We start from the raw sequence: 21,912 nt of genomic DNA, 5'->3' as shown, positions 1-21,912 counted from the left end.
GTAATCTAATAATATAAGCCATTGATCGTGTGTCAGTTTATCTGTAACAGTATGCCTAGAATGGCCACTAGGGGTGCCCTAGCTATTATATAAATTAACAATAAATTCAGTTTTTTGCGTAACAATATTAAAATACCAATAAATGTGGTTTTCTGCAGGATTTTTGACCGCGTTTTAGTAGGGTACAGCATGAGAAATTCAGTATACTATTATTTTTATTTGTAATTGGAATTTATTATTTATATCACAGAATGACACCGCTGCTGCTAGAACGCCCACTAGGGGATGTCCCAGGCTACTAGTATGTACAGAAAACATTCAGTTACAACATTGGAGATTATACATTCATAGCAGTCATGGTGAACTTTTTTAAGTCTGCATCCACATAGTATCTTTAAAAATGTTTACGCATGCTAAAGTTTCAGACTTCGAATAATGATATTTAAATAAATGAAACAAATACGCTTTGATTAAAATAAATGAACAGAAGCTGATTGAAAAAGACAAGTGATAAACTGAAATTGCACGATAAGTTACGTACCAGTTGCTTTCTCTGACATACTATTTTGGTACACGTGTCATGTATTCAAATGTTTTATGTACATAATATGTTAAAAGATGTTGCATTGATTCAAGAATTTGAATTTTAAAGTAGTACTATAAATGTCATTCTTTGTTTTTGTTTGATTTGGATGATATGAAACTGTGATGTAATGGTCCCAAAAAACGTTTTATCGGGTAAAGATTTTTCTACACTCCTTGTTTGTTTGCTAATGTTTCTTTATTTATTAATGTTTTTTTTAAATAACTTTATTTGTTGTAAAAAGTGTTTTTGTTTATTATATTTCTTAAACTATAGTGATTGTTGCTCTATTTAAAAAAAAAAAAATACATTTTATACAATGATGAAAGTTGTTTGTTTATCAGTAATATATTAAAACATTAATTACACTGTAAGGAACTGAGTCCGAACCTTATTTTTTATTTTATTATTATTTCCGTTTTATTATCTTTTTGTTTGGGGTTTATGTTTATTTAGGACGAAGGTTCCCCACCACTCTCTTGTTAGTAATGAAAAATGAAGAAAAAACAACTCACGGAGAAATAAGCGCCATAGGAAACATCTTGCGCACTTGCGCTGCCCGGCGGAAGTAACAGTCCGCAGAAAAAAAATGGGGGGGGAGTCCCCACAATCACTAGTAGAGAAATACTTGATAAACCGTCTTAAACATCCCAGAAAATTATGATAAATATTTTGTAAACGGTTTATAAGCTTTGTCGGAAACTTAAAGCTGCCAGAACAGAAAGTTAATGTTAGCAACTAAGTATGTAAAAAAGAGGAGTAACCCAGCTCAAGTGTGACGTCACCTCACAGTATAAAACCCGTACGTTAACCGAAGAAGGAGAGGTGATTTCCAAACCGAGGTGATTTCCAAATCGAGGCGACTGTGAGAGCGAGGTTAATTCGAAAGCGAAGTATTTTCTGATAGAAGTCCAGATTGATAATTGGACGATCCAAGGTGCTAAAGAGGAGTTCGATTGACGATTTGACGATATCGAAAGGATTGAGGAAATAGTTTTCTTCGTATAGTGAGGTGACGGATAGACGTTTAATTAGTAAGAGATTTTGTTCATAGTTTCTAAGTATTTGATTTGTCGAATTTCAAAGGGGAATTACTATTAAGTTAAGCTAAGTAGCTAAGGTTATTGTCGGGTTGACTTGTTGATTTTCGTTAATAAATTTTGTTTGGAATTATTGACATTTGTACGTAGTACGTTCTAGTTATTAATTAAATATATTTGAACTTTTGATTTGACTTGGTATTTATCGTTATTATTACTAATCTTGGTGCACGCTTAAAAGCCCAGGTCTGGCAAACTAATCTCGAATCCGCGTAAAGTACCCGTTAGGTTAACGGAAGTTTTACCGACCGTAATTATAGTTGGTTTCCTAAGATACTAAAAAAAAATAGTACTTTACAACACATACGAATTATACTACATTGTGCTTGTTGTCGTTCTATAGAATAATGACCAAGACAACAAGCACAACTATTGTTCCTCTTTTTGATGCTTATTCCTTTGTATGTATTATGTTATAATAAAAATAAACATTAACAGATGAATTTTCAGTTTAATAATCTTGTAAAAGTAATTTCTAGATATGTGCAGAGAAAGAATTATATCATGTATAATGTACTTTTGTATATATTCACCACATTTTTAGTTTGTTTATAAAAATTAATAAAAATGCCATTTTTATTAGGAAAGTAGTTGCCACAAGATGCGGCATTAACGATTTCACTATCAGAGATATCATGGAGCCAAGTAAGATATTTCTTTTTTAAAATATTTTTGTATTAAAATTAAGTACCTAAGTAAAATTTTTTGTATTTACTAATTTAAACATTTCTTGCTCGATGCAGTTTATGTCTATTTTACCATAAGTGCAATAAAAATAAAAATATAATTATTAGAATGTTACAGAACTAATTAGAATATGGTTTACTTTAGTTCAGACATGTTCAAACCAAGGTTTTGGAGAGGGTTGCCAATTAAAGAATAGTTCAAGAGATCATTTATTTATGTTTAGTATATAAGTTTAGGAATGAAAGACTTATGTATCCATCCTTTAGTAACAGATGTTTTTTGAAGTGTTTTAGATAATGTAGTTAGATAATGTAGTGTTTTAAAATGTAGTTACTATTGTAGTGTGTAGAATGGTTATTTATGTTAAACATATCTTACAATTCTACATTGTCACGTGTCAAATTTTTTGTTTAGCATTGAATTATAAATTTGTCATAGTTTACTCAAATTATACAGTTTAAATGTCCATAAGCCTGATAGTTATACACTGGACGACAAAAAAAATAACGCACCACGAAGGACTTGTTGGATTTGAATAAAAATTAGTATGTTGCATCACCATAGCTAGATATGTAAATGATTAGCTTTCGGGATCAGGTTCTTGTGTTGTATCGCCACCAGAGGGTAGAAAAGTGCTTCCTCTGTCTGGTATAAAAGTGCACGCTGTGATGACTTGTGCATATGTCCTGCGCTTGTGTTAATGGTTGTGACTTCGTTGAGTGATAGACATGCCTCTATGACACATTCGACGGCCTTACACTCAGTTAAGTGAGTTTGAGAGAGGTCACATCATTGGATTGAGAGGAGGAGGATTGTCATACCGCCAGATTGGCCGCCATCTGAACCGTTCTGATGGAACTGTTAGGATGTGTTATGAGCAGTGGGTACGTAGGGGTACGCACGAATGGCAAACAGGCTCCAGACGCTATCGACAGACCACCAGGCGGGAGGATCGTCTCATTGTATGTCAAGCACGGACAGCATCTACAGCTTCGTCGTCTACCATTCACGCAGCAGTTGCACCTGCGTTACGGAACCATGTATCCAGCCGCACCATTTCCAGGCGCTTAGTGGAAGGCAGATTGGTCTCCCAATGCCCAGTATGTGTTCTACCATTAACAGCCACCCACCAATGCCTCAGTCTGCAGTGGTGTCTTGCATGACAATCATGGACAGCTACCCACTGGCAGCGTATTGTCTTCAGCGATGAATTCCACTTTTGTTTGGGGGCTCACGATGGCCGTGTGAGGGTATGGCCATCGCTGGTCAAGGCGTCAACCAAGCCTATACTGTGGAGTGGCACATGGGCCCAAGCCCCGGTGTTATGGTGTGGGGAGCCATAACATATGGTAGTAGGATACCTCTAGTTGTCATGCGTACTACCCTCACAGCCCAACAATATGTGCAATACATCCTCTGGCCACATGTGTTGCCCCTCATGGCAGGGCTTCCAACAGGTATATTCCAGCAGGAAAATACCCAGCCACACATCGCAGCGGTCTCCCAAGCATGCCTACATAACATTGCCACACTTCCTTGGCCTGCATGGTCTCCAGATTTATCGTTAATCAAACATGTATGGGACTACCTGGGACGCCAGCTGCGACAGCTGCGGGATCTGACACATCTTGAGTCTCAGTTGCATCACGCGTGGACAGATATGCCACAGAACATTATACACAACCTTTATGCCTCCATGCCAAGGCGTATCACAGCTTGTATCCGCGCTAGAGGCGGCCCAATGGGATATTAGTGCCTGCACTGTATTGAACATTACTGCACAATAAAATATGTTTTTGCTTTATGGTTGCAATCATATACCTGTCTAGCTATGACGATGTCACATACCAATTTTTATTCAAAATCCAACAAGTCTTTCATGGTGCGTTATTTTTTTTGTCGTCCAGTGTACAATCAATTTGCCTTAAAACAAACACCAATAAAGCGAATTCTTGTGCTAAAGTGAACTTTGCCATCTCCCCGGCAAAATGCCATTGTCACAACGTTAATTTTCACACAATAAAACAAACAAAAATTTTACCAGAATTCATTAAACCAAACTGTAAATTACCTTCATAATCCAGAAGAGATAACCCTATTTCCAATAATGGTTTTATTATTCATGTCAAAAAGTGTAAAAAGCAATATAGTACTGTAATAAATATTTTATTTTGAGTAGAATAGATTTTCTTCTCTTAGTAAGTGAAGACGGTTTCAACATCCAATTGTAGAGTAATTCGAACATTGGTTTTAGTGGGCCATTCTATCGTTTTCAGAAAGTAGGGGTTTAAGTTGAAGAATGCCCTTATGAGACTGCATCCCTTTAAAATGGATGCAGTCTCATTCAAACACATGTTAGTAGTTTGCATATCATGGTGCATATGGTGATGCCAGTTTGGCTACTTTGCATCAAATTTGGTTTCTTTTTTAAATTCCTACTATTAGTTCACACTCTCCCTATATATATATATATATATATATATATATATATTTATTTATTTATTTATATATATATATATCTTGTTCAAATTTTCAATCGTTAATAAAATACTTTTTATTCATCCACTCAAGTTCAAATACATTTTTTTAAACTTGTAGTGGATGACACTTGATGTTAATACAGTTTTTTCAAATATTAATTCATTAATTAATTAAATTTAAACTGTGACGCCCGTCAGCAATATGCCGATTCAGACCGATAGAGGGTGCGAGGAGAAAAAAAGCGAACTTTGTAATTATTTAATAAAAAGTAACTAAAATAAAATTTTTCTTTGTTGACCTAAGTAGGAATTTATTTAAACAAGTAATATAAAAATAAATTTTTTAATTCTTTTGGAGCCAAAATATATATTCTACTTTTTCAAACAATCTTCAGAAAAAAAATTAGATTTCTTTTAGCTTTATTTTGTTTAACCACTCTGATATACTGCTCCACACTTAAATTGTGAACATCAGCTCTTCTTTGTTTTGTTTGATTTGAAAATAATTTAAATCATTAATTTAATTAACAAAAATAAATTAAATAAAAATTAATTTTACATAGTAAATCAATTCAAAACATTATAATTTAGAGGTTTTTATTGCCTATTAATCCTTAACTTTGTAAATTATGCAACCTTTATCTTGACCCTGAAAATTGTTAACATGAATTTTTGATTAGCAAACTAACTATGGTTTTCCTAGTGATTCATATTAACACAAGTTGAACATTAAAAGCTAAACAATTGTCAGATTAGTTTGGATTATATTACTGCTACTATTAATAATTAAATTCACATCCATGCAGTAAGCGGCAATTGTGGGTTCAAGTCACACTCTGGGCCAATTCTTTGCTTCTAGAACCTTATAATTAATATTTATTATGTGAGATTCAGAGAGTTGTTTTTCCACATATTCACAAGAAAAAAAAGAAAGAGAGAATTATAAGAAACTCCTTCATTCCATCCGGTTCCCATAAAGTAAAAATGGGAAGGATCAAATGTTAACTTAACTATCCACAAGCAACTAAAGAACTCGTGTTTATAGGGGTCTTCAAAGAGACAAAGTCCTTCCCCTTGCATCGACCCAAGAAAATATCGAAAATATGTTATAACAATCAATTGTTAAAGAGTGAGAAAGTTGACATTTAACTAAGCCCGTGGGGAGAATCTAAAAAGAATCAAAAGAAATACTAAACCTTCGAATTGATTTTGTTTAATTCCCACCATCCAGCAATGAGACATTCAACATGCCATTACTACCAAACAACAAGTCACCTGATCAGATTCCCACACCTGATGAGGATATAACATGAGTGCACTCGATCTTTGGAGCAATCATCTTGTAAAACCTATCTTTTGGTTTGGTACCTTAGCTGCAAGAAAAGTTCCAAAGGATTACCTTTATTTTTGGTGATTGGTGCTAGTATCATCCTGAACTTCTTCCCCCAGTCCTCCATGGAGAGATCTCCTCAGAAAGAACCATCCACTACCATAACAAGGTATGATAATTAACCAATTTATGTACACTCTCTCTCTCGGTCAATAATAGTTATTTGAAATTGGGAGTAATAGCGCTCTCTAGTGATTTGGTAGCTAGATCGAGGGAATTGTATGCATTGCACCTGTATTTTTTTATTTGTAATTCGTTAGTAACTATTAAATTTATCGAGTTTTTACTCAATAAATTTAATAGTTACTAACGAATTACAGGTTGCTCTTACTTGTGTATCGACAACCTCGCTAAACCCTACCACTTGCTTAAATTATAAGAATTAGAACGAAGAACGCCATCCAGTGACACCGTGAGTAAATTTCGCCGATCCGATGCTGACGAAAGGGTTAAGCCTCGCATCTCAACCCCCAGCTTCTCACAATTATATTATATTTAATATTAAAATTAAATTAATATTTATTAATTTGATTCGATTTTAATTTGTAAATTTTTTGTCCAATGGCAATTACATTATGAGTAAATTTCTGAAGACAAAGTCTACCCAAAAGGGACCACCATTTATTTACTTTGTGTTCTAGACTACACACTTTCTTGGTGACTGACCTTTCTTTTTAGGCTACTGGTCACCAAAAGCTAAAAAGTTCTTTTAAAACACAAAAAATTTTTACAAAAGGAACTGGTGACATGCAGACATCTTGCTTGCTTCCTTTAAAGGGGCGGCTTTTTTAAAAATCTACATTCTCCAGCACTCATTTCTAGTAGATAAAAACTGTAACACCCCATGGATGGAAGCAAGCAAGACGTCTGTATGTCACCAATTCCTTTTTTAAAAATTTTTTGTAATTTTAATTGGATGTTTTTTCGTTTTAAAAGGACTTTTTTAGCTTTTGGCGACCAGTAGCCTAAAAAGAAAGGTCAGTCACCAAGAAAGTGTGTAGTCTGGAACATGAGGTAAATAAATGGAGTTTCCTTTTGGGTAGACTTTGTCTTCAAAAATTTACTTAATTTTAATTATTAAATTTAATAAAAGATGGCATCTAATGCCTACCTCTAGGCCATATTACTTAGCATTTAATTATTAATAGTAGCAGTAATATAGCCCAATCTAATCTGGCAATTGTTTGGGTTTACTCAAAGTAAGAATAAAATTTTCTATCGGAAAGAATCTTCTAAACACTTAAATTCCAAATGTTTTACTCATTTGTCATTAAGAATGGAAATTCTTTCAAATAAAACACTGTTGAATATAACATATTCCAAACAACTTAAAGATTTAAACATTTTTTTTTTCTTCCATATTTTGTAAGCAAGCAAGAACATGTCGACGATCCACTTAGGCACTTTGGTAATCTAATTACCAATAAATTAGAACAAATATAAAACTTAAATTTAAAATAGTTGGGTAGCAAGATAAATGTTAACTTAAAATTATTTATATAAAGAAATTAACAGATTTATTAGATAAATATTTCAACATCAATTTCTAAAATGAATGTTCTGGAAATTCAACAAATTATTGAACTGTTTATCAATTCTTATTATTCTATAAATAATTTTTCAGAAGAGATTTGAAGGACGACACCTTAAGTTTTGAAAATATAACTCTAACAAATCTGTTAGTTTTTAAGCCTTTAATGCCAAACTTTTTATCTACTAACTCGTCGATGGGCGAGTGGTCAAATCAACGAATGTCGGTAGTCGGGTGTGGGTTTATGCTCGGCTAATGGGCCGACCGGGTGGAGTTTTCTTCACATTAGTAAGACCTAAATGCAAGCCAATTTCCCATTGAAAGTTCTTTTTGGAGGAGTCCTTCCTCGGCAGATCACCCACGTGTCACATTGCGTAACAACTAAACCAATTCAACACTAAACTGTTTAAAAATATTTGATTTATGAACTTTGAATAATAAGAAAATCTATTTAACAAATTCCTAAATAATATAATTAAAATGTTGCAGAAATGATACAAAAACAAATAACAAAAAATGATCCTCTACAAGAATTTCTAAATAAATTTTATGCCAAATTATTCAGATAATTTGTTGTTATCACACTGAAATAGGATAAAATTTAGTTTTATTTTTCTATTTTTACAAGTTTTTAAAGTAAAAATTTATTATTGTGAATAAATGAAATGAATTAAAAACAATAATAAATAAATTTATAAATCAAATATTGTACAAATAATTTTTAATGGTTAAATAATAATGATGCTTACACGATTTATATTAACATTTGTTTTTTTTTTTCTTCTTCCATTATTTAAAATAAAAAGTAAACTTTTATCAAAATCTGTTGCAGAGCGTAAAAGAACTCGTCGCATTCTATCGTATTTTGCAAATTATTGGCAGTTTTCTGCAAAGAATTTGGAAATGTGGATAAAAGCTAAAGAAAAATTTGTAAGTTTACATTTCAAAAGCTATTTTATTTGGAAAAATTTAAAAATTTATTTTTGATTCTAAAAAGCATTATGAGTTTGAAATGAAATTTGAAGTTTTTACAGGGTGGAAGTTTTTAAATAATAAGTGTCTCGGAATGGGTAATGTTTGTAGCTATGGGTAATTGTTTCCATGTCCTTTAGATGAAACATTAAAACAAATAACTATTCATTTTATTATTATTACATATAATAATACAACAGGCCCAATAGTTATTACAAATACCAAATGAACAACCAGGTTAGTCTGGAAGAGGAGATTGGACGGAGGTCTGATTATTGTGACTGGTAACCTGTCTGCGCAGTAAGTGAGAGTTGCGAGTTTGAATTTCATTCCAGGCCGATCCTTTCTTCCAATATATTCTAAAATTAAATTAATTTATTTATAACTGGCAGTACCTGCCACACATTGCTGTGGCTCAAAGTGTATCTATTATAAATGTATAACACCTCCCCGCAAAGGGGGGAATTTCGAAAAATCCCTTCTTAGTGTACATTCTCTTGACGTACCCTATTAAAATGCAAAAAACCACATCTAAAATAATATAATAGAAGCCTAGTTCTTCACAGTAAGCCTTAATTTTGTCCCTCTCCCCTGCGGGGAGGGGAAATTTCAACATCTATATTATATAAAAACAAGTACTTATTCGAATGCAATGTCGTATCAAAATTTCAAAGAAATTGGTGAAGAACTTTCGGAGATTAGCTATTAGGAACGAACGAACTTGTACATTTTTATTTATATAGATTATTGTATTTAAAAAGAGACTGCAGCCAGTCTCCTGTCAAATTACTTAGTGATTATTAAGTCCTGCAGTCCGATAAAGAATCTGGCCATTCATTTGGTTGTTTAATGAATAATTATTTGTGTAATTCGAATAATATAATATTTTTTTTTATTTTTTAAAAGTGATTATTTTTTTATTTCTAATTTTAAATTGTGGTTGCCTTTTGTTTTTTGTGTGTGATGTTTGATTTCAATGTAAAGAAACTGAAGACGCAAAGGCAACATTCTTGAAAATATTTAGCATAATTAATAACTGAATTGATGCTGTATTTATATTTATCTTTTTTTAAATTTTTAGATTAAAAAGTTAATTTGGATGTGGATTCTTTATCTGTTAAAATGTTTAAATGTTAATTATTTATTGTTACATCATCACAACGCCAGGCTGCAATTTTTAATTTATTTAATTTAAAATATATGCTCTCCGTCTCAAATTAGTAATGTCTTGCCTCCGTGCATCATATGTTTCCTGTTAGCAATAGAGTCATCTGTCTTTTGAGGGAAATGTTTGAATTGAAATAACATAACTTCTGGTTTGCATTGGAAGTTCGTATAGTTAATAGGGGTTTCCTGCCTCTAAGGTTTCCATATCTGGTCTCGTCTTTCATCTAACTCCATTCTTGAGATTAAGAAAATATGAAGGATGGCGGTGGGAATTTATAGGTCTGCAATTTTTTTAAGTGTTTGTAAGGAGTCCATTTCAACCCATTATATTTTGTTTGGGGATTATTTTTAGTTTTTCTTATTTATTATATTATGGTTATGGATATCATCATTTATTTTAGCATAAAAATTAACTTACATATCAATAACACAAGATGCAATCTAGATCGACTTAGTGTGAACATTCCGGCATCAGGTGTCAAACACAGTACGACTCTTAAGGTGGCCCCAGGGTACTTGTGGATGTGGTTTTAATGAATAAGTGGAGAGACTCCGGTGGGCGATGCAGGAAGATGGTCTACAGTCTTGAGCTTCTTGCAAGCACACACTTGGTCGACAGAGAACTTTTTCTTCTTTGTTTTCGGAAATTTTATATATTTCCTCACAAATTTCCTCTTTTTGATTGGTCCAGTGTCCCTTCTTCCTGACCCCAATTGGTCATTCTTCTGTCTCTAGGCAAAACCAAAACCAATTCATGTCACAGATCTGAGAGGTGTCGACGGAGCTCTGAAGTCGATACTCATATTTTGCTCCGTAATTGTTTTTTTTATGTTTTTGAACTTAACCGATTTGCCAGATGTTTTTTCAGCTGTTTCCCCTAAATGGTTTAGGGCCTACGTAACAGATGTCCTTTTGGTCATTAGCTCTCCTTTTTCCTCAATTGTTTACAGCCCGACACTTGTATACAGCACCCTGACAAAACTCCCTCTCTCCTTCTCGACATCCCCTCCGTCATTTGTCACATGCGTCAAATTTGTTTTAGAACAAGTGTTTTCCATTCTGTCGTGTCTACTGTACCGACACATGTTCTTGATCCAATTTAACCTCTGAAATTTCCCAACTTAGAAATTTTATAATTAATTGAAATTCCAACTTGATTTTAGGAATCTCACTTTGTACATATTCAGGCTTAGCAAAAAATCTATTTATTCTATTATTACATATAATAATTATTTCAGCTTCTTGATACATTAACAATTTTTCATTACTTATTTCCCGCAAAAAGTCCAGGCCTGGCACTAACCAAACCCTCATTTATGCAATGTACCGTTAGGAAACTATCCGGGCTCTGGATAGAAATAGATAAGGCGTTACATGTTTTTCTTTTTAAGGAGAGAATATTTCGAGTTTAATAAAGTTCAAAAAATTTTTTAGAGTGAAGCAGCTGAGAGAAAGAAAGAATTGATGAATGACATCGACAGAATAAAACAACAAATAAATGAGAAAAGAAAACAGTTAAATATGAATAGTGCTCAAGATTCCGAGGTATGTAATTTAGTTATATATTCTGTATAAATTGGTTGCGGTTTAACTTCAGATGGTTGTTTCTGTATGGAGACCATTGGCACTTTACAAAAAATTATCATTTTTTTTTTAAAGACGGGATGATTGTCGCGTTAAGTCTGCTCCACATGTTTGGTATTTGACGTTGATGGATGTTGAGCAAACGTTTGGCCAATACAGAGTAGCTTGGACAATTTAATCATGAATAATATTTGGTATTCATTGTTTCTTGGTCCTTGTTGGTATATTGAACTGAATTGATAGGCAGTTATTTGCCTCGACAAATACCGGAGGTGTGGACTCAGCTTTAGCCGATTAATGACAAATGATTAATCGGGATTGTATAATCATCTCGATGTAAAATTAATTGTTAACTAATGGTTGTCAGATATTTTTAAAATATCCTGTTAGATTTCAAATTCTTTTTTAGTTTTTATACAGTTTTTTCTGGTTGTGCTAAGTATCTGCCAATTAAATATATAAATACTGTATTTACTCGCTTATAAGATGAGGTTTTTATCTATTTTTCACTGCTTCAAAAACTTAGGTTGTCCTGTATGCACAAGTGGAAAATTCTTTTTGTTTTTGTATAATTTTTGTAAACTGTGTATTCCCATTTTTTACTGGATTCTCACCTTCTGGTGTTTAAAAACAAAAGTATTTTATCTGGGTCGTTTGAATTGTTCTTGTGTAATGTCAGGAGTAAAGACGAATAGCAATATGAAAAGCAAAGCTTTTGAATTGAATTCCAAAATTACATGGGAGCCCGATATAACTTTTAATTCATTTCCACGTGAAAATAGATGATTATTTGAAAATCAGAATTCAAACAACTCGTAAGTATAATTGACGAAGAGTGAATTCGACCGTTAAGAATTGGCAAAAATGGTTCCCAATTGTCCAGCTTTACCTGAACAAATTATGTTGCCGATTTTACAAGATTTTTCCTTAAAGTTTAAAATGCCGGTAATTTTTGCAGAGCAATGGGTGCATTTACATACATTCGATATTTTATTTCTTATTAAACGAAATGTATTAATAAATCTAATTTTCTTTAATTCTAATTTTATTTTGATCTTTGAAGTCACATCTCATCCTATATGCGAGGTCGTCTTATATTTGAGTAAATATAGTATTTATTTTATTTAGTAACAGTTTAAAAGTTGTACGAAGATATGGAAAAACTAATTACATTGTCACCAATTAAGTTGGGTTACAACTAATGATTTTAATAGTCAGAGATTCGATTTATATACAGAGGAGAGAAAGGCATTGATTTTTTTCTTTGTAACCAATGGTCAGTAAGACATACAATTCCTGTAGGTTTATTCAGTATACTCGTAGGTACACAGCATGATCATATCATTGTAATAAAGAGAATTTTTTTGCTTAGCATCCTGTTTGCATTCTAGTGTGTCTACTTGCTTGATATGGGATGCTAAGAACTGCATGGGTGGCTATGTAATTTCCTTAAAACTGATGCAAGTGGCACATAAATAACAATTGCATTTGTTGGCTAAACAGGATTGTTAAATTAAAAATGCTTGGGTGCTACTCGTTCTTTCTTATTCTGTTGTCTAAATGCTTTTGCAGTTGTCGTCATCTATTATCAGGTGACCAATATAACTAATCTGATATGTCCATAATAGCTGAGGTTGCCGACTATGCAGTTTTGAGCCAAACTACAGATCCATGGGTCTTGTCCGGCTTCCAGTCGAGAGGGGTCACACCAAGCACCAGGCATTTCATCCAAATAATGTACTTAATTTCTTAATAACTTAGTTTACTGTGATAACTTTGACTATATTATTTCCATCCAAGTTTTTGACGTTGATTTGAGATAAGGTTTTGCTATCTTTATTAATGTGAAATGCAGTTTATATACTTTTTGGTAACTATATACCGATGCCATTCCTAGAAAATATGGGCAACAACTTAATATTTCTGGCGGTCATGTTTTTCCATTATTAATTCGAAAATTAATTGGCTTACGTCACAATTACATTCATCAGACATTCTTTTGAGTGCAAGGCTGTTAACAATATGAAATAATTGGCAATGTAATAACAATTTATATACTTGATATTTACATTTTACATACAATTTATATATACTTGATTGATATTACATTGCCAAATGCTTTGTTTAAAAATACAAAATTTCTTTCAAAAATAGGCATAGGTGTCAAAAATTAATTATTTGGATGTGATAATTAGCTATGAAGCTTGAACTTTTAGAAATATCTAGTTTTTAAAGACAGTGCAGCGATAGAACATTTTCAGTGGTTTTAACAGAATGGTTAAATATCAATATCTCCAATTATTGGGAGAATTAATCATTTGATGATTGTCGGTGGAGAGTCAATTAGTAATAATCGGCTCCTCAACTGATTGATTAAGTGATGATGATTTTATATATATATATATATATATATCTACATACACACAGTAGAGACTCGTTAATCGGAACGATTTTCAGTTGGACTGTGTCGTGCTGAATCGAACGTTTTTGATACTAAATTTACTTCTAAAGTATAATTTTCATGTTTTTATATTCTTCAATATATTTATTTTGTTTGTACAAAATGCAGAAATAATTTTTAACGATACGATAGCCTCGATTATTATTATAAAAATTTTCGTTAGGCTTAAAAGTGACGGAAATTTAACACGAAGCAACACGCAACGGAGAAAAATTTGAACATCGGACAGATTAATATATTTATTCGTACATAATCGGTAATCGGAACAAATCGCTAATCTGAACAACCCCAGTCCCCAATTGATTCCGATTTTCGGTTCTCTACTGTATATATATAAAGTAAGTTTGGTGCAACAACTTTTGAAAAATTGAATTAACAATTATATTAGTTAGGTTATGTCTTAACTTCAATAAAACTAGTAATCCAAACTCTAGCCGTAATTAATAGAGCTATTATGGTATAATTAATGTATTTAATAAATTATTATAATTATTAATTTAGATAAGAGATGGTACTTAACATTTACCTCTAGTATCAAATTACTTGGCTTCTAATTATTAATTATGCCATAATAGCTCAATTAATTATGATCATAGTTTGGATTAGTATCAATACATTGGGCTTTGGGATGTTGATATATATGAATAAAACTAGTAAATAACCAGGACGATAATTTCTTTAAAAATTTTTAAAATGTAACTAACAGAAGAAAACAAGGATTTGTTGTCCTTCATCTATTTTGTATCTTGGGAACAAACCTTTTGCGTATCAAGATGGATAAGAGCTTACAATAAAAGGTAAACTCTGCCGTAAGTCCGTTTGTTCCCAAGGTGTAAAATGGACAAAGAAAGAAGAACCTGTGATTTGTTCTGTTAATTTCTTGTAAATTTTTTAAATTAAATCTTACACTATGGTTTATTTTGGTAGATATATACTATTATCAGGATATTGTAAAGACTATTTATTTCAATTACATTTTCATTATAGTTTAAATTTCTCTCTTCTATGCCAGTACTGACTTTACCAGATTTTTTAACTTTTAACTACTGCATGTTAAATTGTTCATATTAATGTGCTTCTTAATGCAGATAGAAGAAGAATGCAAAACTTACGTTGAAAATTTGAAGAAAATAATGAAAACAAAGGTAAATTGTTTTAAATATTTATGTTGTTATAATTTTTAATTAATTATGAAAAAAAAAATTATTGATAAACAAATTAGCTTATTCTATAAATTTTGTTGTTAGTTTATATCGGATATTTTTATACAACGTTTAAATGATGCGGTTAAATTTTATCCAAAATACACTTTATTTGAAGGAAGTGAAATCTTATTCGAGATAAACATTTTCCATATTAATAAAACACTAGAAAATTTAAATTCCAAAACTTATGTATAAGTACTTGAATATTTGGACAATAAAGTCAAATGGCATGACATTTAGTAGCACAAGTTTAATCGAAATTGCAAAAATATGAAGTGGTTATGACAAAGTTTGTAGTCTTCTCCCTTTATAAAAAAAATAAAATAAAAATATATACTGAGTGTCCCATAAATGTGTAAATAGTTAAAAAAAAATCATAAAAGTTGAAAGAATTGGCATATCTGAATGCGGTTCGCATAAAAGTTATTCTCACAAAGGGGGATTTTTTTTTGGGTAGAGGAAAAAAAAAATAGTTCAAATTTTTGTGATAGAACGCAAGAAAGTCATTGGAATTGCGCAAATCTGAATCTTATAAAATGCAGGGCGTATGATTAACAGCTTATTTCTGACATGTTTTTCATTATGATGTTGATGTTGGTAGATAAAGCACTGTTGGTGAAGTTGTTTTATCTCGGCCACGAATTGCCAGCTGAAACTTTAAAGAAAGGTTTAAGACACAGAAGAGAATGAAGAAAGGTTCAGGTCCAATCACTCCTGCTGAATTGGTTTCCCTAGAACAACGTTTCAAAGAAACGGGAAGTTTGTGTAATCGCCCACGCAGTGGTGAACCACGTTTATCAGAGGTCTGTACCTCCGACGTGGCTTTCCAAATGGAGACTCTGAGGAAATGCAGTTAAGTAGCACGTGAGAATTGGCACGAATAACTGGAATACCAAAGACATCGGTATTCTGCATCCTTCATGGTGTGTTACAATTGTACCCATACAAGTTGCAACCACTGCAACAGCTCTTACCAAGTGACACAGCTAAGTGAGTGGACTTTGCAGATTGGGTTTTGTCGAATGTCGACAAAGATCCACAATGGCTGCTCTATATCTTGTGGACAGATGAGGCTCATTTTTCATTGCATGGAACAGTCAATACCCATAATTGTAGAATATGGGCAAAGGAGAACCCACATGCTTACATAGAACAAGTGCTGTAGTGCTGTGATATGCATGTAAGTGTAAACATTTGCCTGCATGCAAATAAATGTAATTTTTTCGTGGAATTCCAGTGATTTTCTTGCATTCAGCACCCTCTATTGACAAAACTTTGAACTATTTTTATTTGCTCTACCCAAAAATATCCCCCTTCGTGAGAATAACTTTTAGATAAACTGCATTCAAATATACCAATTCTTTCAACATTTATGAATTTTTAAACTATTTACACCCTATACATTTCTTGTGTTTAAAAATTTTTTAAATTCCTTTGCCCCGTGGGTGTTAAGAGGACTATTTTTTAGCAAGTCCATTATAAGTTTGGTTGGGCCCACAAGGGAGCAGTCTGGTGGCGAGGGACTGTCCCCCAAAAAATCCAGGAAGTTTTTGACTATCCGGATTTGATTCTGGGTCCCCGGCTACCACCTAACTGTTTGACCATTTGGAAGAAATATTTGACATATTGATAATGGAAATTAGTTACGTAAACTGGACGATGATCTCTAATTGGCAGCATACAGTTGATATTTTCAATGCATTTTTTTAAAGATCTAGTGTAGTTTTACTATACGTTCCAATATGTACTGTACCTGTAGTTTCAGAAATCCTTCCCTTTTATGGAAATAAGTTTTATTGCAAAAGGTAGTGACTCTTAAAGAACTTTCATCTTTGGAAGTTAAGAATAGATTTTCAGAAATTTACATGTGATAAAATGTCTTTCGTTGTTTGTAGGAACCAACCGAAACAAGAAAATTGCAGCAAATGTAAAGTGTCTATTAACTTCTATAATTACTATAATAAACGAGAGTATGAGATGGAAGCTAAAATATTTCTTAATTAATGATACTGGGAAGAAAAAGGATGTCAGCAGTTACTATTGTTAACATCATTTGATTTCGTCTTGTTAGAAAAAACAGTACTAGATCGTCACAAAAAAAAATTCAAGCGAAGAGTAAAAAACTAATTTGTGATAATTATAATAAATATCGATTATCGTCGAATGTGCCAAAATTTCCCATTACAATTAGACCATTTGTTTATGTTAATTTAAGAATTCGTGAAATTATTTACAAGCAAATTTTGCCGTCCGTTAGAAACTTTAAACATTTGGGGTGGGGGTTAGGAAGCATTTAAACCTAATATAAGCATTTATTAGGTTTAAATGCTTTTAAACGTCAACATATTTTTCTGTTTTTTAGTATATATTTTGATGGGATCCATTTGTTGCGTCGGATGGAAATTATTTTCTTAGCGACATTGTGTAAAATAAGTAAATAAATAGATAATTCCGTGACTTAATACAAAACTTTTTAATATATTAATACACATGCATTCACATATCTTTGCATTATTTGTTATATAATGTTTGCAATTGACTGTAAATTAAATATATTTTCATTTCAGGATGAAGTAACTGAAAAATATCACAAGTTAAAACAAAAATATGCTGAAAGGAAAAGCTATTTGGTAAAATATTGTTTATATATAAAAATATATTAAAGTTTAAAAGTTCAAGTGCACCAATTGTATATTGTTTTAGTTTGATTTTTATTGAAATTGATAGATATGTAAGTGTATACTTACGGAAATAATAATAATTGTAAACTTTGAAATTGTTTTTATAGAGTAGCATCAATGTAGAAATAGCTTCTTGCATTGAAAAAAAGAAAGAATTGGAAAGTAAGATCGTATCCAGCGAACAGAGACAAGAACTGGAAGACCTGGCCGACAAACTTCAGTTATATTACCAAAAGAACGAAGAAATATTTTCCAAAATTGACGAGTATAAGAAATCGAGAGATACTCACGTAAAAATGCAGGATAAATTGAACAAAGCCCTGGAATTTCTTAATAATCTTAATAAAGAAATAAATAAGGATAGGTTTGTTAATATTTTTTCCTTTTAATTAAGTATTGCTGAAAAATTAAAACAATTATTTTAAATTATTCAAATAGAATGGTTACTGCTAAATTAGAAGATATTACCAATGCAAATAAAACAGAGATACAGAAATCCGAGAATTTACGAAGACAGTTGGACCAGAAGAATTCGGAATTAACTCATTTGGAAGAGTGGAATCAGAGGGAAGAATTGAAGCACAAAAAACAGATCGAGGAATTAAAATCGCTGATTGCCGAACAAGAGAAGTAAGATTAGTTTCTTTGTCCCTCTTGCGTGACAATCATTACTATCCTACCGACCAAAATCATTATTATAAATTTCGATTTGTAGGTGTATGGAAAATAATCAGGGAGAAGAATTTTTACAGAAACTTCTGTCAGAGAAACGTAGAATTACCAACTGCATACAAAAGCATAAAGACGAAAGGAAAGAGTTAGACCAGGAAGTCAATAAAATGACACTTTCTATGTCAAAGACTGTAAGAGTTTCTTTTAAATTAATAATAACAACCTGGCATTAAGATAAGAAATAGATAGATACAGTTGAAGTCGGATAATTCAAAACTATTCTATACTTCAGAATAAAACTCAGCAAAAACAAGTACATAATCAATTAATTCATAGAATACATTCAATTCGGGAAATACTCAAAATAAATGTATTCTGTAAACTTGTGGAGCATGGACAAAACTGTCACATGTTACAGTTGTGGGTTTTTTTTTAAACTTTCTGTTCTGAAGGAACTAAACCCCTGGGGGCTCAATTCCAATCTTCCAGAGCGGTAGGTTGTCACCTTTAACTGCTCAGCCATCTGATCGTCTTTGCAGTTAATAATGACGTTTGTGTCTATCTAGTGGAGCCATTAATTTGATTTGTTTCTTTTAGATGTTTAGGTTTGGAAAAGACACATATTAATCATTTCAACTTTTTTTCTAAAAACAAATGGAAGCAGAAAGGAATTTAAAGAGGAAGTGTAATATTGCCAGAGAATGTGAAACACTGTCAAGTACTAGAAATTTGCAATAAATTGGTTCAATTTTTAAAAAACAGAGAATTCAATCTTTTCTTGATTTTCTCTAGTACAGTGGGTGATCAGTTAACGAACACTTTTGCGAAAGATTTTTATGTTCGGACAACAAACACTTCACAGATCATACAGAAAAAAAAGTGACATAAAATAGGTCTTCCTTTGTCTCCGGGTGACAATTTGAAACTCTGGAGATGTCGACATCGATGCTCAACCCAATACCAATCAGATAGTATTCCTCTGAATTTTTGAAACTCTCCCTTGTAATTCCAGCTTTTTGTTTACCTTTGACAAATAATTTTTTAGTCTTTGTGAGACTCAGGCTGGGTACTCGTTAAGTTTTGCATCGGTTTTTATTTACGAAAAGCAAGAGTTTAACTGTCCCATTGGTTATTCATTAACGTTTTAATACCAAATTTCATCCAGGCCTTGCATTTAAATAATTTTTTGTGCGCTAGTTGATTTCTGTTCTCTGAACTTAATATTATTAGTTTCTTTTTTAATAATATACACTTACTATGTCGACATTGTTATTCCTGGGTAGTGCTAAAAGTAGTGAATGCTTTTAAAGGTCAAAGTAATAAGGTCACGAAAAAATGTAACTTACCTCCCTGCCTATTCCAGTAATAAAAAGTATGGTTTCCCATTAGAAAAAGCTTATAATTTAAACCTAGACCATAAGGTCAAAGATCAAGATTATTTTAAGGTTTAAATTATAAGCTTTTGAGAGCGGTTGTGAGATTTCCCGCTCTTTCCATTGCTGGGGTCAAAAATGTGTGTTCCCATTGAAAAAAAGACTTGACCCTCAAATGACCTTGAAGGTCAAGGTCACCAATTGATTGGCCCTTCAAAACCCTACAACTTTTGTCTATACCTTTTTCCCAAAATAATGAGATCTAATTAAGTTATTTCATTGTCTCAAGATGAAAAATACACCCTGTATATCACACCTATTATCCTTAAAGGGACACTAGGTTTCTGGGCATCTGCTGGGGTTAGGAGGATCCTTCCCATTACATAGGATGTTGAAAATAGTAGGGCACCTCCTGAAAGCGAGACGTAGCTGGCAACCTTGGCATATAGAGATCTTAAGTACGGGTTGTATGTGATGGAGATTTGTTCTGTCTTCTGGTTGGTTGTCAACAGGTTGATCCAGTTCCTGTGCGTTTTCTGAATATAGACATAGGCTGATACAATATCATCAATGTGTATACCTTTGTGATACTCGTGTTCAGCAGCGAAGCGGATTATATATGCTAGTTCGGTATCATGAGCCTGGATGTTAGAAGAATGTGTAAAGGCTCTTCTGATTAAGGCTCTAAAGGCTGCAGTCTTTATATAACCGGATCACAGACCCAGCAGGAATGTATAACGACATAGATCCGGGTTTATGATATATCAAAGTGTGGATGCCCGAGCTTTCCACTTTAATGTTGTTTAATCGACAAGTGTGAAAGGGTTTCCAATTTTTTAATGTACGTGTTGACATCCTCAGATAATAATTAACATAATCACAATAATTTAAGAAGGTAATGTTCTTTTTGGAGGATCCTGTATGCATAGACCAGCTTTAAGAGTGTTCATTGACTATTACTGTTTAAAAAAATTTTTTTTATATTAAATAATTATGTATTTACATATGACAATCACAATATTAAGTGGCAAAATAGAAAGAGAAATCGGAATTGAACCCAAAGCATAAAATTTCTTCATTCTAACCACTAAGCCACGCTCGAAAATCATTGAATAAAACGTCTAGTTAAAGCAAAAGTTTGTCGATTTTCGCAAGAATTGAACTCGCATTCTTCACCTTCACATGAAAAATACTGAAATCCTTGCATTTTACCGATTGAGCTACTGCCTGTTGATTTCAATTTTCATTAAAAACTGCTAAAACTCTATTTAAAGTATTAATAATTAGGTTAATGTTACCCGTGGTATCGAAGACGGCGACGGGGAAATTTATTAATTTGCATAATGCGACAGATAATACGGGTACGCTCCCTAACGTTTAGATCACTCGGTATTCTACTTCGAGATTACCGGAAATGCAGCCGTCTCAAACGTAGGGGAAAAAATTTCCCCGTCGCCATCTTCGATACCACAGGTAATATTAACCAATAATTAAATTTAATTAATGAATTAATATTTGAAAAAACTGTATTAACATCAAGTGTCATGCACTACAAGTTTTAAAAAATGTATTTGAACAAGATATATAAATATATATAGGGAGAGTGTGAACTAATAGTAGGAATTTAATAAAGATTATTCAAATTTATTTACTTGAAGTTTTTTAATAGAGCAACTAAAAACTTGAAAACGTAATCAATATTATATGCAAAATATGGAAAAATTATTGGTTTACATAAATGTATTTTGAATCATTGCAATTAATATGTTATTTAATCTTGCAATACACAAATATTTTTATTTTGTAGTTTGAAAATTTTGGAAGAAATGTGGCAGAAAGATTAGAAGTCGTCGGAGAAGATCTAGAAGAATTACAGAAGAGAGAAATTAATTTTGACATATAATTTCTCATCGTTGTCAAATGTTTGTTTTATTAATTATATTATACTATATTTTTTCTAATGTTCAATATTAAATTTAACTTTTTACAAATTATATTTATGAAATGTATCTTTTATACAAGGTGT

At 32.2% G+C, this 21,912-nt stretch overlaps 1 protein-coding gene across 1 annotated transcript in view; it reads left to right on the top strand.

The window, feature by feature from the left end:
• LOC136988203 (kinetochore protein Nuf2-B-like) overlaps positions 1 to 21,898 on the top strand; it is a 34,596-nt gene extending 12,698 nt beyond the window's left edge. The window contains exons 5-13 of the mRNA XM_067286040.1: positions 2,267 to 2,328; positions 8,604 to 8,701; positions 11,345 to 11,455; positions 15,044 to 15,100; positions 17,728 to 17,790; positions 17,949 to 18,205; positions 18,280 to 18,471; positions 18,557 to 18,704; positions 21,694 to 21,898. Of these exons, the coding sequence (XP_067142141.1) occupies positions 2,267 to 2,328; positions 8,604 to 8,701; positions 11,345 to 11,455; positions 15,044 to 15,100; positions 17,728 to 17,790; positions 17,949 to 18,205; positions 18,280 to 18,471; positions 18,557 to 18,704; positions 21,694 to 21,789 (1,084 nt within the window). The 3' untranslated portion in view covers positions 21,790 to 21,898. The remainder of the gene's footprint in view (positions 1 to 2,266; positions 2,329 to 8,603; positions 8,702 to 11,344; positions 11,456 to 15,043; positions 15,101 to 17,727; positions 17,791 to 17,948; positions 18,206 to 18,279; positions 18,472 to 18,556; positions 18,705 to 21,693) is intronic.
• Positions 21,899 to 21,912: the final 14 nt, after the last annotated feature.

This window comes from Centruroides vittatus, unplaced genomic scaffold (genome assembly GCF_030686945.1).
Source record: "Centruroides vittatus isolate TY-2023 unplaced genomic scaffold, ASM3068694v2 contig_1246, whole genome shotgun sequence".
Lineage (NCBI taxonomy): Eukaryota > Metazoa > Arthropoda > Arachnida > Scorpiones > Buthidae > Centruroides > Centruroides vittatus.
Note: the sequence above shows the minus strand (reverse complement) of the source record. Positions and strands in the feature narration are given on the sequence as shown.